This window comes from Sciurus vulgaris (genome assembly GCF_902686455.1).
Source record: "Sciurus vulgaris genome assembly, chromosome: 8".
NCBI lineage: Eukaryota > Metazoa > Chordata > Mammalia > Rodentia > Sciuridae > Sciurus > Sciurus vulgaris.
Window position 1 is genome coordinate 54835468 of NC_136468.1, and position 16868 is coordinate 54852335.

Below are 16868 nucleotides of genomic sequence, written 5' to 3' on the forward strand. Positions count from 1 at the left end.
GTGTTTACTTCATTATAAAAGACTTTAAATATAATTTCCAACCCCACCTCCACTAAAAAAACAAAAATGTGGCTATCATTTAAAATGCATAATGTTGCATTTAATGACAATGATTCAGTTAAAGAGCAAGTTTAGGTAAATGCCCTTTTAAATGTCCTCAGAAGGAAAATTTAAAAGGGAAACTGATTCCATTAGTCTGAGAGAATGCTTAGATTTCAGCCATGAAGACCTCAGAGCGGTGGTTTCAGACCTAAGCACCATCATGCTCTAGTTTGGTGGGAGTTTTTCCCTGATGCTTCCAGGCTGTGTGAGTATTGGGGAGAAAGGTGACTCTCTGAAATGGCTGGACCCCAGGTGATGAGAAGAAAGGAATGTTATCAAAATTCCCTTCAAAGGGAACCAAGACACCACAATGGCAGGTGACTGGAGGGAAAGGCCCACAGCAAGGGCGAGCCCCCCACTAGCAGTGAATATTGGTATGGGTACAGTTGCGGAGATGCCTATGTAAAAGAGAAAAGCCATGGTTAATTTTTAAAGGGCAAAAAGAATTTAAAAGACAAAACCAAGACCAGAAGCAGGGTTTACTGTTCTTTGACGATCTGCTTAATTAACATTTGATACTAATCGCCCAGGACCTTGAAGTGCCTTTTTCCATTAGAGGTTCAGACTTACTCAGTTGAATTAGAACGAGGTCTAAATCGTTTGCCTCTGATTTTCTTTCTGTTTTCGCCCACGTTACCTGAAAAAGATGGTTTATAACTAGATTTCCAAATAAATAAATGATTGTTCCATCACTCATTGTACAGTATTTTCAAATGGGTGTAATTCAAAACCAGCACCACCCTAGAAGGCAGGGCTTTGTACATAGAACAGCCTTCCCAAAGTGTCCAGTACACTGGTGCTAACAAATCCTATCATTTCCATCTATGGAAAACAAAACAAAACTAGATTCTCATTCCAAATACCTTCCTGTCTGTTGGGAGAAGAGCTAAAGAGCTTACAGGAAAGTATATATCTTTACACCCAGGGAGCACAGAATATAAAACTTGGACTGGGTCTAGAAGATGAATTCAGAATGTTGCCCTTATACCTTGCCAAGAATTACTTCGAGGTCGCCCATTTTCACAGATATCTGAAATATGTTTTGTGTCTGGAATCCTTTCACTCCAAGAATGAGAGAGCCCATTTGACCTGAAATTGAAAGTATTTACATATTGTTCAAGAATGTATCAAATGAATGTTCTGAAATCAGTAAGCAAAATTTCTTAGCATTACTGTGCATTAAGTAAAATAAATCAAGAAAAAAATCTGAAATGAAAGAATGACGAGAACATGAAAGTCTTCATGAAAAAAGGCAGAAATACACAACATTCAATTTAAGAAAATTCAAATACGATGGAACCCCATTACAATAGTCTATAAATGAAAAGTATCAGGACATAATGTAAGCCAATTTACCTGCTCCAGAATACAGCAACCATAAATGACAAATTCACTGTGTATTTCAGTTACATAACCCCAGCAACAGCATTTATAATGGGGTCCCACCATAGATGTTTCTTAATTGTAAAGCAATGGATTCCATTCCAATATTATGCGAACATGGACTTCCAAGAGATTACATTAAGATTTGCTTAACTGAACCTGGTTAACCTTTATCAAAGTAATATTTAGTTTTCTTAAATAATAAAATTACTTTCTGAGAATTGGCATTTTTCTCCACAAATCTAGTCCGAAGAAGTGTAGTACATTTCAGTTAATTGTTCAATAACTGAACTGAAATCAGATGTTTACCATAGAACTCTTTCTCACAAAGCCCATGTACCATTGAGCTCCTCTGCTAATTGTGTCCTACCATCTTTAAATGAATTATCTACAGGAAGAAAATTTACACACCTACCTTGTACCATATAACAAAAGAATTTTGACAAATTACATACTTAAATGTCTAACAGTTGGATATGTTTTTAACTGGTTAAAAATAATAACTCACTGAAAAATTTCTAATAATTCAAATGGATATTTCAAGCTCTTTTTTGATATTTGAAAAATAATTCTATACTTAAAAATATTTTTCATGTGTCATTCTGGTTAATTGCTAATAATATCTATTTTAAAAGGTATCTTCTGCTAATGAGTGAAAACATGGAACTCAGCACAACTGGTACACATTAATGCTTTAGGTTGGAACTTTTTCAACATGATTTGCTACTTAGAGAATGATTCATATTTTGTATGAAAGGACAACATAAATTCTGCTGAAACCCAATGATTTCTCTATTTTTTCTATGTTATATAAAATTTTGTATTTGACCAAGAAAATACTTATATAATGAGAGAATCCAAGTAGATGTTTGTCATCTTCTTTTCTTAGCCATTGAGCCCTCAGTAAATTAAAACAGTAAAAATTTTAAAACACCCTTCTGTGGGTCAAAAACTAGAATTTCTTCTTTTGCTTTGAATTGTCATCTACGTGAAAACTATCCTTCATGCTCAGGAAAGTTCCACATAGAGTTCCCACATACAGTTTACCAATTCCTTCTACTCTCCTTTCTGATCAATGTTTACAAAGACTGAGCACAATGCAGAATTTTTGCAGATAATTCACTTTCTCTAGAATACCAGAAGAGACCAGCTTCCTCTCAATAAATTAGCCATTTCATCCTCACACTGCAAAGCAACAAATGTGCTCAAAGTCATGAGTGGGGCTACCAGACTTTTTTTCCTTTCCCTTATCTCCATTTCTTTAGTTAAAGAAATTCTTCCACAAGAATATTTTAGCTTCCTTCAATGTGGTGATGTCTCACTCCCTACTAACATTCCTAACATTCCAACTATTTGTTTCTTCTATGCATTTATTTTCAAGCAATTATAAAGCATGCAGAATTTTAAGTGGTGTCATACACCTTAAGATGTTAGGATAGGAATATTATCATTAGAGTTCAAGGCATAAATAATAAATAAATCCCACCTCTACTATTATAGAATCAGACAATTATTAAGCATACTTAAATTAATTTGTCAACTAAGGTGTGAGTTATAAAATCTGCAAATAATCATTCCAAAAAAGGCAAAGTCATAATATTCAAGTACATGATTCACAGAGAAGCAATCTTTGTTTCACAGCGTGCTTAGCTTTGATATATATATATATATATATATAAAATTTAAAAAGTCAATGCAGCACTTATATTACCAATTTATGTTAACTGCTTTTATTGAAGCATGACAGTAACCTTTTTCTTTGACTACCAAACATGACATAAAGCTCACCATTCAAAATATCATTAAGTACTATGCACGGTTTCTTAAGCTATATAAGAACAAGACTGAAAAACCTTGAGGTTTCCAAACAGATTTAGAGTCGTTGTTTATTTTATTTTGTTTTGTTTCAATTTTGTGGCCTGATGGTCTGTAGATCAAGTGGTTTTGAGCATATGGCATTTTGAAGTAGAGTAATCAAAGAACAAAGGATACTATTTTTCAACATTCAAGAAAGAAGGAAGAAGTAATCAAACCTGCTGCAAAATAATGAAATGTTCTGACTAATGGAATAATGTGTGATGGAACAGGTAGAAATCTGAAAATGCGACAGAAAAGCAGACCTCTTCTTAGAACTAGATGCTGAGTTTGTGCTGACTCCAGGAGGAATGTCGCTATAAAAAGAGTCGCCATCTCCAGGCTTTTTTACATAATCTCCCTGGGGTGACTGTCTAAGGCATAATAAACATTTCAGAGTCAGAAAACAAGACACACACATGAACACAGACATATACAAATCTTATTTCAGGAAAAAGAGAGGTGGGGATAATGATCTACATGAATCAAATCTATAACAACACATAAGATTATTTATAAATGTGACAAATTAAAGTCATTCTGACTGTTGGGGTCAGAAATAGGAGCACCGAAGTCTTTATAGGTTGGATGAATAAAGCCACACTTTGAGAGGGAAAACATGGGAAAATAAGGGTTTTGTTTTTTTGTTTTTTGTTTTTCCCGCATAACTTCTTTATATTCAGAGAGGTTAGTTGAGGTTTTGTCTTTTAAAAAATTGATGTTAAAGGATACATGGTAGGGCAGTTCTTAGCTAGACAAAGCAATTGGATTTTCTTTTTTTTTTTTTTTTTTTTTGTCACCATAATGAATAAACTATTCATGATTTGTAAATATAATGAATGCAATCATGATTTAATTTTCAAAGGATTGATTTCTAAGCTATTCTATAATTGAATCCATATAAATCCTTATTAGAATTTAATGTTCAATTTGGAGCTTCATTGTTCATTTAAAAGAAAAAATTTAAAAGAAGATTCAAAGTTGAATCAAAAAGGTAATTTTATAATTGTACACCTGAATACATGAAGAGAAATCATTTAGTAGGAGGAAGAAAGGGTTGAACAGTTAACTGAATTTCTGTGGAGACTATGGAAGGACATTTGTAGGTACATAGAGAGTGACAGTCCTCCATCTCCACTGCGGTAGGAGAACCACAGAGACAGCCTGTTACATCTGCACTGGTATTAACCCCACACATCTCTCTCTGAACAAACTAAAATTGGCACAGATTTGGCACAGATTTTTGTTACTTCTCCTAAGGGAACTTTACACAGTCACCCCACCCCTGCAGTCAACCCTCTCACAGTAGCTAATCTGATCAACTGCCAGTGTGCATCCCTCAAATAGACAACTGGTCCCCAATCTGACTTAGTCTATCCAGTGCTATCACTGGAGGTGGCAAAAACTAGTGCTAGACTAAGAATTTTAAACAGAGCTACACTTAAATAAATCTCCAACAAAAGCACCAATTTGCTAATTCCTTTTCCTGTTTGGTTTCTCCTTAGTTACCATGATAAGCTTGGTTACTTACTGATGCTAAATTTCAACCCCAAAATGCCACTTTCAGATGTCTTCTTGTTTATATTGATTCCCATATTGTTGTAAATATTTAAAATATTCCATTATTTGTTTTCTGATTACTGAACAGCCTATGTCAATGCTATATGTGAACACATCTCTACAAATCTCAAAAAGTTTTCGATAGAAATAAAATGTATGTACTTTAACTGTACGATTTAAGCTACTACTCTGTATTTTAACTAAAGAAAGGAATTCTCACTTAACTAGTTTATAAGACTGATTCTACCCATAATTTTTTCATATAGGTTCCTCCAAAGTATTTTTAAATTCTATAAGTGACTTCAGCTCATAACAGTTGTCCTTGCTTTTTCCTGGTTATTATGAAACATTAATTTTATGGGGAAAATACATAAGCCTTCATATTTATAGTGTTCATAGTAATGACAAACAATATCTTTTCCTATGTAAGAGATCTTTGATCTCCAGAGTCATTTTCTGTTTTATCCCACATCAGTAACATAGTCCTTCAACACTTAGAAAAAAAAGTCCTTGAAAAAATCAGAGTTCTATACTTTGTCTCAAGGAAGAATCTTCCCTACTGTGTCATATAAAAATGTTAAAAATATTTCTATAGAATATTCCATCAGCATATGTCCAATAATAATATTGATGACCAATATATTCCTTCTGTCACTATTACCTTTAATGATGATCTTAGTAAGGCTGAGATGTGCCTCAACAAATTCAAATTAAATAAAGACAAGCTATTGTACAAGAGCTCAGAACCACACTGAACTTTCCCTTTTACTTTCTTTCCCCAAATGACCTTTTCTTTACAGGTTTCTGGCTGCAGTGAGCTGATACTGCAGGTGCAGGTGGACTACCTCCCACATTGAAGTCCAGTTTTGTTTTGTCTTTTAACTAAGAACGTTTTACCGTCCGCTTCAATGTAACTTCCATGTGGTTATGGTTATTTTTTACACAATGCACAAACATCCTAAATGATAAACATAAAAGCCATGGGCTTCAGTCAAGTTGAAAGGGAATTTCAGTTCAATATACTTCTAGGGCACCACCTCCTTTAACAATTCTGGTCACATCTGATTCTTATCTATCCTTCCTGTAAAATCGCCAACATATAGAAACTAATTTTCCACATTCTCCTGAAAATTCCACAAGCAATGGATGTAACTTTTTTCACACAGTAAAAGTCAGTGGTAGGTTTCAAATTTTGTTAAAAAAAAAAACAAAAAAACTCAAGAATAATATTTAATATTTTTCATTGTCCAGAAATGTATCTTAAAATATTCATTATTCATTTAAAAAATCCTATTTCTTCTTGCATTAGTGAGAATAGAGAATATTAGGTCCCCATGATCAGTAAAATAACATTGTATTATTTGTTATAAAATATCAAAAAGATGAACTAAAGTATGCCCTTAAAATTTTTAAAACTGAGCCGGGTTTGGTGGTGCATGCCTATAATCCCAGTGGCTCCAGGAAGCTAAGGCAGGAGGATTGCAACTTCAAAGTCAGCCTCAGCAAAAGCAAGGTGCTAAATAACTCAGTGAGACTCTAAATAAAACACAAAACAGGGCTGGGAACATGGCTCAGTGGTAGAGTGCCCCTGAGTTCAATCCCTAGTACTCACCCCCCCAAAAAACATTTTTAAACAACTTTTTTGGCTTTCTTCTTACACTTTGAATATTTTTCATGTTCCCTCAAATTTGAATTTGAAAGTGATTATCATGGTAGATGGCCTGGCTAGTGCTCTTTTATAATAGAAAAATTACCTCATATTTCTCATATTATATGCAAATATTTTAACATGTGCATGATTTCTTTGTAAACAATAACCAAAACAAATGCTACGTAATTAATTTCTTTTTCATCAAAGATCAGCCCTTCTTATGTTAATTACAGGTTGCCTGTTTTTCCTCTCCACACATTTTCATATCATTTTGTTTTTGAATTGATGCTTCTCATTAAATAACATTTTTTGAAGGTAATCGTCTAACACAAGGACCAATGCCTATAACTTAATGACTTTGGAGGAGATGATTCATATAAACTATTAATTATTATTTATCTCTTCTTACTCTATTTCAGAAGATAACATGTTTATAATCATAAATCATCTAGCCGTATGAGCATTATAAATTTAAACATTCAAGGAGACTTTTGGGATCATCCCAAGTCTTTAAGCAAATTGGTGCTCCTGTTTCAAGAGAAGTCTGATCTTTCCTAAAAGCTTCCATTGATCTTTAATGTTTATCCTGATAATCCTTATGCTTACTCAACATGAAAGAAATCAAGAAAAAAGTTGAAGTGAGTCTTAACTCAATGCTTAAAGAAATGCTTCCCAATGTTTTCTTGGTGTCTGAGCCTCTCTTATTGTTACTATTTTAAGAAATATTGTTCAAGGTGTACCAAGTCACATTGACAGATGTATAAATATCAATAAAATGATAATAATATTAAAAGAAACCAGGAAAGGTTTGGAAAAAAGATAGGAAGTCCATAAGCAGAAAATAAAGTGCCTAAAACAGAAGAAAAAGTAAAAGAAAAAATAAGAAAGAAATGGGGTGGGAAAGGGGACACTGCTTAAGGTAAAACCACAGATCAGAAAAATGATTTAATATATTCTATTTTTCATTAATCATAGTGATGTATGTTCATTTCAGACAAAGGAAAAGAATTTCAGCTGAATACGGATGTTTTATAAATCTAAGTTTGGTTAATATTTCTTATTCTATTTGCAAACCTGCCTGAAAACTAAAACCTACTTATAATTCTTGTCACAAACCACACAACTGCTAAATTCTAAAGTTATTATGCTAAGACACAAACAGTAACATCAAGCGAAAAATGTGGAGGGTTTTTTCCCCCTGGAAATTATGAAGAAAAAGGATAAAGGAGCTTCTGCATGCTCCTTGGTTCCATGGTTCTACGCTTTATAAGATGACACTGACAGGTTTCAGCTGATTGCACATGCGTAGGGTTCTGCCTCCTCTGGGCCTAGAACAGGGCTTCTATTTTTTAAGTAAGCAGTTTGTGAACAAAAAGAAAGAAAATAAGTTTGCTTCTCATCTTTTTGTCAAGCTTGCGAGTAAACAGACAACACAATCCTTAATGTACTGAAAACCTTGAGAACACATTCTCAGGAGAGAAAATTATCAGGTTGTCAGGTTCATTTACAGAATTACTTGCCTGTCTTCTCAAACAATTTGAAAGTTGTGCATAATTTGGCATTTTTGATAAGAAAATGGTAAGACACTGTACTTTATAGATCTTGCATCTGGTGTCAAAGCAAGCCTGCGTGTTCACCAACCCCTTTACCAGCTCAGTGCGGGCCTCATTCAGGTTGAGGACTGCTCCCTTCCTCTTTGAGAACAACATTCACCTCTTTTATTTAAAATCAGAGAAACACAAAGTCTTTAGAGACCACATACGGGTAACTTCTCTTTACCATAATGCTTTAAAGATTACAAAGAACTCTATTTTAGAGTTGAGGAAAGTTGTGATTTCTCAACATCTCATACTAGATTCCTAATTCCTTGTCAATTGCTCCTCCCTCCACAGAACCTCCAGGGAAAACCTAATTTAAGACAATAACAACCCAAAATTCTTAATTCTACTTCTTGTCATCCTTTGGAACTTGCAGATATTTATTTGAATGTCTATATATAATTTCACAAGACTGAAAATATCCTAATGCGTGCTTTGTTCTGTTGGCCTGACCCCTTCTCCATCATTACAGGTACTGTCAGGGCTAGAAGTATAGCTCAGTGGTACAGCACTTACCCAGCATGCATGGGCCCTAAGTTCAATCCCTAGAACTGTAAAACTAAACAAAACAAAAAAAGAACCTAATATATCTTCAGAAAGAAAAATCCTTCAAAAAATACTTATATATTACAACTTCCTGATTTAAGTCCATTCTGTTATTCTCCATTTTGAGAATAATTTTACAAGTCTAACATTCATTAATTATGGAAAAGGACAAAAAAATGGTTTTGGTGAATATATCAAATATATAAAACAAATATCCACTGTAGATGTGACAACTCTCAAAACATGTACTAGATTCCAAAAGAGTAGTCATATCAATGAAATGATGACTTAGTAACACAAGAAGATGGGAAAATTAAATACAGGAGAGTCATAGTATGAAATGTTTTAAATTGTATCTATGCATATGTTGAGTTAGAATAAGAAATTGGTGCATAGTTTTAAGCAAATCACTTTTGTAAAGTGTGGGCAATTTCCTTATTCTGGATAGCATTCTTAGGTAGAACACATCTTATAGTACTCTTTTGGTTTTGCTTGTTACATAATTGAGACATCTTGCTTTCCTTTTTATATATTCAGCAGTATTACATTATTGCTTTAGTTCCTATGGAAATAGAGTTCAATCATAAATTCTCTATCTTATCAACCAAAGTCTGCCTTCCACTGAAGAAAGCTACCAACCTTAGATTTCTGATATGACTAATCAATTTCTACCCAACTAAAAGTCTAAATGGCTCCTTCTCTACTCAAGTGCTTGTAGATACAAGAGTTTAAAACAGGGGGTAAGAGAGGTAGCTCAGTGGCAGAGCACTTGCCTAGTACAATTGAGGCACTGGGTTCAATCCCCAGCACAACATAAAAATATATAAATAAAATACAATATATATATAAAATACAAGTATTGTGTCTATCTACAACTAAAAATGGTTTTAAGAAGAGTTTAATACATGTCACAAAGAAATCTAGTTGTTTTCAAAATTTAATCAATTTTGTCTTAGTTTCACTTTATTTTTTTATATTAATGATATGTTAGTTACTCCAGGGTAAAGTCAATATTTCCTAAACCTATGCTAAATGATCAGAATTTCAACTGGTACCTTGTGGATACCTTAGAGTTGCAGATATTCTATAGATATTTATGGCTAAAGTCCTACAGAGGTTTTAGATTACAAAACAGAAGGAAACAGAAGAATAAAGTTTAAAATTTCAATTTGTGAAAAGATGAAAGTTGTGGTTGGAACCTAAAAAAGTATTGCCACATTTATTATACATTATTCCTAACCTGCTACAGACATGTAATGGAACAATGGAAAAAGATATGTAGATAGCAATTTGCACAGATACCTTGAATGCAGAACTGAATACTATATGACACACAAGACCTGGTCTGAGTTATTCATTTCCAGGACAACATTTTGATTTTTTCAATCTATAGCTAATAGTAACTTTTAAAATGTGAAAAGTAAATGGTATGCCCCAATACTGTGTGGCAATTTAGAGAAAATCAACAATTCTTATAGAACAACACAAATGCCTTTTACTCTTTTTATACTATTGCCAAAGCATGGATTATAAAGTTATGCTGAATTTCTTTCTCTGTGGGCATTTTTATTTTCTAAAACAGTACAGGAGACAGAGATTCCAACTCTGCAAATTCCTTCTTTAACTACCTGTGTGATCACCGAATCAGTACAAAATTTTTTTTCTCATGCACAAACAACGTTTTCACCAAGTGCCAGAACTTCCCCTGATAGCTACATTGTGGCCAAATAAACTTGTTATTTATGAATGGAAGTTATTAATATAACAACAGTAACAAAGAAAAAATAAATTCCCTCATATAGTAGGCAATAGGAGTATCATAAACAAAGAAAAGTCAATAAACTAATGTAAACAAACATGACAACTTAACATGAAGGAAGTCTGTTATTGATGGAAAAATTTAATTTCTGTACATATATTACGATAAAAATAACACAATTAAAATTATTTCAATATCATGAAAAATCAAGATCAATGTAGAATAAAAATAAAGTGAGTTTGATTTATAATTGCATGTATGAATTCCAATGATGCTAATCAGGGATTAAATCTTTCAGTTACATGTTCAGATTATTCTCATCACATACCTCTGTTCTCGATAGTTTCTTTTCATGAACAAGAAGAAAGAGGGGAAAAACACAAGAATTAGTTACCTATGGAAGCACATTAACAGAGCATTCAACATAAAAGCTCTGGCATTCATCGAAAGGACTTTGCTAGAAGATTCTGAATTGCAGAGTTAAAATGGGGAATATACATAAAATTTCCACTTTGTCATTAGGAAAGGTCACACCAATAGACTGGTGACAATTTTGTCAGATAGTTTTCAATTTTAAAATGAATAAATAAGTTGTAATCTTTAAGGAGTAACTTTCCATAACATCAATTGTACTACACTGAATATTTAGTACTATTCTAATGTTTAGTAAAATTCTAATCCTGTTTTTAAATACAGGTTTTCCAGACATATATGTTGATTTAAATAATAAAATTGATGAATTGAGTTACTCACATAAATTGTATTTTCATAGAAATAAAATCATAATTTATTCCTGTTGGAATGCAAACCCCCAACTACAGCTGTTCCTAAGAATTTCAAATAGGAAAATATAAATACACACTAGAACATTTTATTTCATCATGCATGATAAGTAAGTGAATTAATCCACAGCTATTATGGACCTCCATAGTTATCACTACTTATTCACTCAAGCATCACATTGGAAATATCTGCTCGATTTTTAGTCTTTTTTTATTTGGCCATATGCTAAAATAAACCTAAAAATTTGTTCTGAAGGGTGTGGTAGTGCAATATCAGTTAACTTTCTCTCTTGACATAATTAGAATATTTTGAAGACTGAGTTATTTGGGACTCCTTCCTCTAAGATCAAGGATAATGTCTCCATGTGAATGTCCTTTGTGGCACCTCCAATCTATGGATCCATTCCACCCACATTATAAGGATCATAACAGGCACAGGAGGGTAAAAGTGCCAATTTGTTTTTAGTTTTCATTCTGGAAACTTTTGGATGGGGGAAATATAAACCTGGTATCTTCCCATTCATCATATTTTGCTTTTATTCCCCCAAACTAATTACTACTAGAGCCATACAGGTCCAGATGAGGATTTCTCATTTTCTACTTCTGCTATACCCCACCCCAAGACTGCAAGAAGGAGTGGAAAGTTTAAGTAGCAGAACTAAGAAAAGAAAAAAATGAACCCCTAGACCCTAAATCTTCTCTTAAATTTCAAAGAGAATATATGAAATATCATACACTTCTTAGTTTAATTCCGCTATTAAAATTTCCAAATTCTCATTCTATTTCTAAGTGTATTCAAATGAATTTAGAAACATTAAAGTGTTAATCATTTAGGTTCAAATTACTTATGAGGAGAACACTGCAATATGAACAATATTTATTGTTTTCCTTCATCAACTTGCAAAATGTACATATTTAGAAGTGTATTTTAAGAGTAAAACCCCAAATGAAACAAACAAAAAGTAGGTTATTTCAACAAATAAACAGGTAATTTTACAAGCAATAGAAAAGTGTTCAAATTTCATGTTTTCTGAACAGGAAATTTTTCCAAAATTGGAAAAAAATGAAATATTCACTTGCATCAGTAGGTGGCAGAAAATCACACCCTCTGAGCTATCAATTATCCTTTCTATTTTCGTATGACCCAATGAAACCACTGAGCAATGCTTGTGAAGGCAATCACTGCACCAGTCCTGCAACAGGGAGGTGGAGGAAATATTGTGACCCCAAGATGCAGCTTACCACCTGCACTGTAAGGGGATATTGAATAATGAATATACAGAAAAGCTTTCCTTTCAGACCCATGGTTTTATAACTGAAAATGCTTTGCAGAAGTCAGAGTGTGCAAATATAAATGTGCAATATGCTGAATGACCTGCACATCAAAGAGGCTCATAAGCATCTGCTATGAATTGGTGTGGAGCTAAGTGCAGATTTAATCAGGGCAGAGCTTCCTCCTCTGCTGTGTGCTCTTTCACTGTGTCATGCCATGCTACACTCTCCTGCGCTCTCTGGGCTACCTGTTAATAGTCTTCAGGAGAGTCTTTCTGCCTTTAATGCCTGCTGCATACAACATGTATCCTGACAGTGAAGTAACTGTTCTCCCTTTGCAAAGATACTCTCTCAAGGTTTGGAGTTCACAAGCAATTACCATGTATTCTTTTAAACATGTTTCCTTTAATTTGATTATGTATCTCCATGTCAGGTGATAATAATCATAGCAATTACATAATGCTTTCTGTGGACCAGGTACTACTCTGAAAGTTTGATATATATCAACCCACAAAGATGAGTCTATTGAAAAATATGGGGTAACTTTAAAATTCCAAATATTCTAATTCCCAACGTATTGATCCAAGTTTAATTCATGCCAAAAAAATATGCTGTGAAATGAGGTAATACCCAGAATGCCTAATCAAAGTGCTAGGTCTTCCAAATGGAGAAGAACCTAAGGCTGGTGGACAGAACATCAGCATGAGATGGGAAAGAATATGACTTTAAGATTAAATACTAAAAAGAATTAAAGGTTGACAATATTTAAGTTTTAACTTACTGAACTTAAATTAGTTACTTGCATATTAAAGACATTTTTCATGTCATAAGTATTTAAAAAGGAAAGTGAACCCATTAAATGCATAAATAGGGTTAGACTGCCTGAAGACATTTACTTAACAAAATGTTTAAGGGTATCAAATAGTATTCAAAAGCAATATAACTTTTAACTTTTTAAAATTTACATGTAAGTTTAAAAAAAATTGTTAGTTAAACTGTGAAATTTAAGGAAGAATTAGGTTTTTAATTTTTTAACGTGGAACTTTCATTTTAACAAATTAAATATCATGACAGTCTTTTCTTCACCCAAAACACTCATGTACTTGACAAAAAGTAGTGTCTCCTTCGTAATAGCTCTGAGGACAAGGGGTTTCATCTAAGTGTGATACATGGCTAACAGATCTGCTGTTTCTGTTCCCTGATAACTGTCATTATTGTGCTGCTTTCTAATTGGCTGCCTTGCCTAGATTTTGAGTATGGTTTAAGTAAAGAAAATTCTGTCATTAAAGAGAAAAGAAACACAGCCTTTGTATTAGAGACAATTTAGGTTGATTTTAACTCACTTCAGTGATTTTGAAAAAAATATTCAGTACTTTTAGAACAGAAGGGAATTGTCTCAAAATCTAAAAACTGATAAAATCATTATTACCTCTAACCATGCCAAGGGTTATCATTAATTGTTAAGCCAGACTGTTTTTTCACTGCTAGTATATTTATCCAAGAAGATACAACCTTCTAGATGTTTTCATTCAATCCAAATGTTTAAAAGTATATTTTTACGTAAAAATACTTAGACATTTCACTTACTTATAACCCCAGGCGGTTATTCCTAATATGAGGGCCAGCATTAAAATGGTGCCCGCAATTATGCCTATTATGATATTGATGCCAGCAACACCTAGAAGGAAAAAACAAACATAGGTGAGATAAAATTCCTTCAGAACTTTATTCTCCAGATGTGGAGTCATCATATTAACAACATTATTTGTTTAAAAGAAAGTAACATTTTTTAAAGGAAAGAAAAATCAACCATAAGTCAGCAATCCACATCAATTCCTTTAAAATAAATTTTTGTTATTTTTAATTCTTGCCCAAGTACAGTTTGCACAGTTGCAATCCATGTATTTTTCTGGAAAATATTATGACGTTAAACTAAAAGATGGAAGAAGAATGATACTAAGAAAGCACCCTTTTAGAAATCTGTTTTCCCTTTGACCCTTATTTCTTTCTCAGAAATTCTAGAAATGTTATTACTTGAATTATTCCATTTTGAGAATTAATGCAAGGCCCTTACTGCTCTAAGTTATGTATGTGAAATTTTGTCTTTCAAAGTGAATATAAGCTTCTTCAGGGAGAAAATACATCTACAGATTTATGTGATCAGTGCTCTGAAGTGCAGATGACAGAAGCACTGGCTTGTTGTTCCCAGTTGGACAACGATGGCTGTGGCATCCTAGGGGAGAAAAACCTAAAGGGAAAAATGGTCTGATCAGCTGGATATTGGTGTCATGACATGGTGGCATCAGGAGGGCAGAGGGAAAGGGGAGCAGACTGAAGGGCAGACTGAAGGACAGCATTATGTCAGCACCCATCATCAGGCAGGTTGAGATGTGATCCCCGAAGGGATCACGGCAGTGAATCCAACCCTTCGTCAGTAAGTCTGACCAAAGGCAGAAAAGGCCCATCCAAGGCCTGGCTCCCACACTACTAATTATGATTTATACCACATGTTTAATTGTAGAGCTTTCATCCACAGCAGCTCAGACTTTTCCTTGTCTGTTCCTGAGACATTCCTCTAGACACCAAAGTTAGTGATCAAGGGTAACTGGAGATTTCAATTTCCTATGGCATAAATAGCAGTCTCTCAGCCTGGGAGCCCTCAGGAGTCACATGGGACAGCAGTGTTAGGGCATTACAGGAGAGTGAACAGCTCTGACCTGCCTTGGTCCCCTGTAAAAGGGGTGGATGCAGATGCCAGAGCATCCTCTGGGTCACTGGGATTTTCTTATTCCAAGACCTAGCATGTCTGTCCTCCCTTTCTTTTCTTTCAGGGTTCAATAGGAATCAATAAACTTAGATGCTAGTCTTGATTATTTCTAAGTAATGGTATGTCTTTTGGTAAGTCACTTAAACCTGTGCACTTATAAATATCCTCACCTCTGCATTAACTATGGAAACAAGCTCTACCCTACCACTTACTGTTGCTAAGTCTGAGGATCCTAAAATCTTAATCATTCTGTGAGTTTCTTTGTTAAAGTCACATCAGCTAATATTTTCAACCTGTCTAGATGACTAAGAATTAAATAGTTTCTTTAGTTTCTCATCCTTGGGAGGTGAATAGTCTTCAGGATTTGAGCATTATTTTATTGCAAAAGAATATGCAATAATGAAATGATAAAATAGTTTAAAAGACGACATTACCTCCAAGACATGAGTTCTTACAACTGTCTGCATTTAAGTTCTACTTTTCCACATAAGCCACCCCAGCTTTAAGAAATGTGCCCCCTGTTGTTTCTGATCCACTGAACCCTTTCAGACACTTTGGCCAATATTACTACTTCAAATTCAGATTGAAGAAGTGTTAAGTGTTGATGAGATTCTATAAAAAAAGTTAAAAATAAAATTTTAAAAATAGATTATTCAATTGTTTCTTTTTCTGATTTATAAAGTGTCTACAAATAAATTCTCCCCTTGCCAGGTACAGAGGTGCACATCTGTAATCCCAGTGGCTCCAGAGGCTGAGGTAGGAGAATCACAAGTTCAAGGCCAGCCTCAGCACCTTAGAGAGGCCCTGAATAACTTAGACCCTGTCTCAAAATAAAAAATATAAAAGGGCTGGTGATATGGCTCAGTGATTAAGTGCCTTTGGGTTCAACCCCTGGTACCAAAATAGATAAGTAAAATTAAATTAAATTAAATTAAATTCTCCCCTTAAACTATAAATTCTTTCTTAATTGAAAAGAAATTCTAGGGTTTGTTGACAACTTAAGGTAAATGGAATACTGGAAAAATCCCTCAGAAGTAGGACATGATAAGACTAAGTCATTAAACAAAATAATACTCAACATGCAAATCATTATAATTTGATAAAAATGATCAGTTTCATAAGGTGGACCCCACTTATATATTATAATACATTATTATGTATATATAATTTATTTTTTAGTTATAATAAAAATAACTCAAATAAAAATGACCAAAGGGCAGTTCTCTATTTTCTTGTGTATAAAGAAGACATAATGACACCAAATTAAATATCTACCGTTGCTAGTCTTTGGACCTTCATTGTGAAGTAACAAAGTGCTGCAATCTGCACCTGTCCAGAGGGTATCACAGACACACTTCAGGTCATTACTGCACACCTGAAATCCAAAATCAAGCTAGAGTAAATATCAACTCTCTGATACAGAGCATGAAAAATAAACTTTAATCACTAATAACAAAATGCTTCAAATCTGATGATACTGAAAAATTATTAGTACTTTCTTCCTGTTACTAATTACTTTATTTCTCATTCAGACTAATAGCGGGTCCAAAGGGCACAATAAATTTCAGCAGAAAAATTAATCTATGTCTGAAAA

General features: G+C 33.7%; 1 protein-coding gene across 16 annotated transcripts in view; it reads right to left on the minus strand.

Annotated features, from left to right (window-relative positions):
* Nucleotides 1–16868, minus strand: part of ADAM22 (ADAM metallopeptidase domain 22) — a gene marked incomplete at its 3' end in the record, with an annotated part of 216953 nt that overhangs the window by 21793 nt on the left and 178292 nt on the right. For 5 of the 16 annotated variants that reach the window (XM_079151665.1, XM_079151667.1, XM_079151672.1 and 2 more), the window contains exons 24-29: nucleotides 16550–16649; nucleotides 14095–14185; nucleotides 10782–10799; nucleotides 3519–3713; nucleotides 1091–1191; nucleotides 673–739 (exon numbers count right to left, since the gene is read on the minus strand). In XM_079151665.1, coding sequence (XP_079007791.1) covers nucleotides 673–739; nucleotides 1091–1191; nucleotides 3519–3713; nucleotides 10782–10799; nucleotides 14095–14185; nucleotides 16550–16649 — 572 coding nt within the window. Of the gene's footprint in view, nucleotides 1–668; nucleotides 740–1090; nucleotides 1192–3518; nucleotides 3714–10781; nucleotides 10800–14094; nucleotides 14186–16549; nucleotides 16650–16868 lie in introns of those variants that run through there. The other 11 variants (XM_079151666.1, XM_079151674.1, XM_079151668.1 and 8 more) reach the window with 4 other exon arrangements.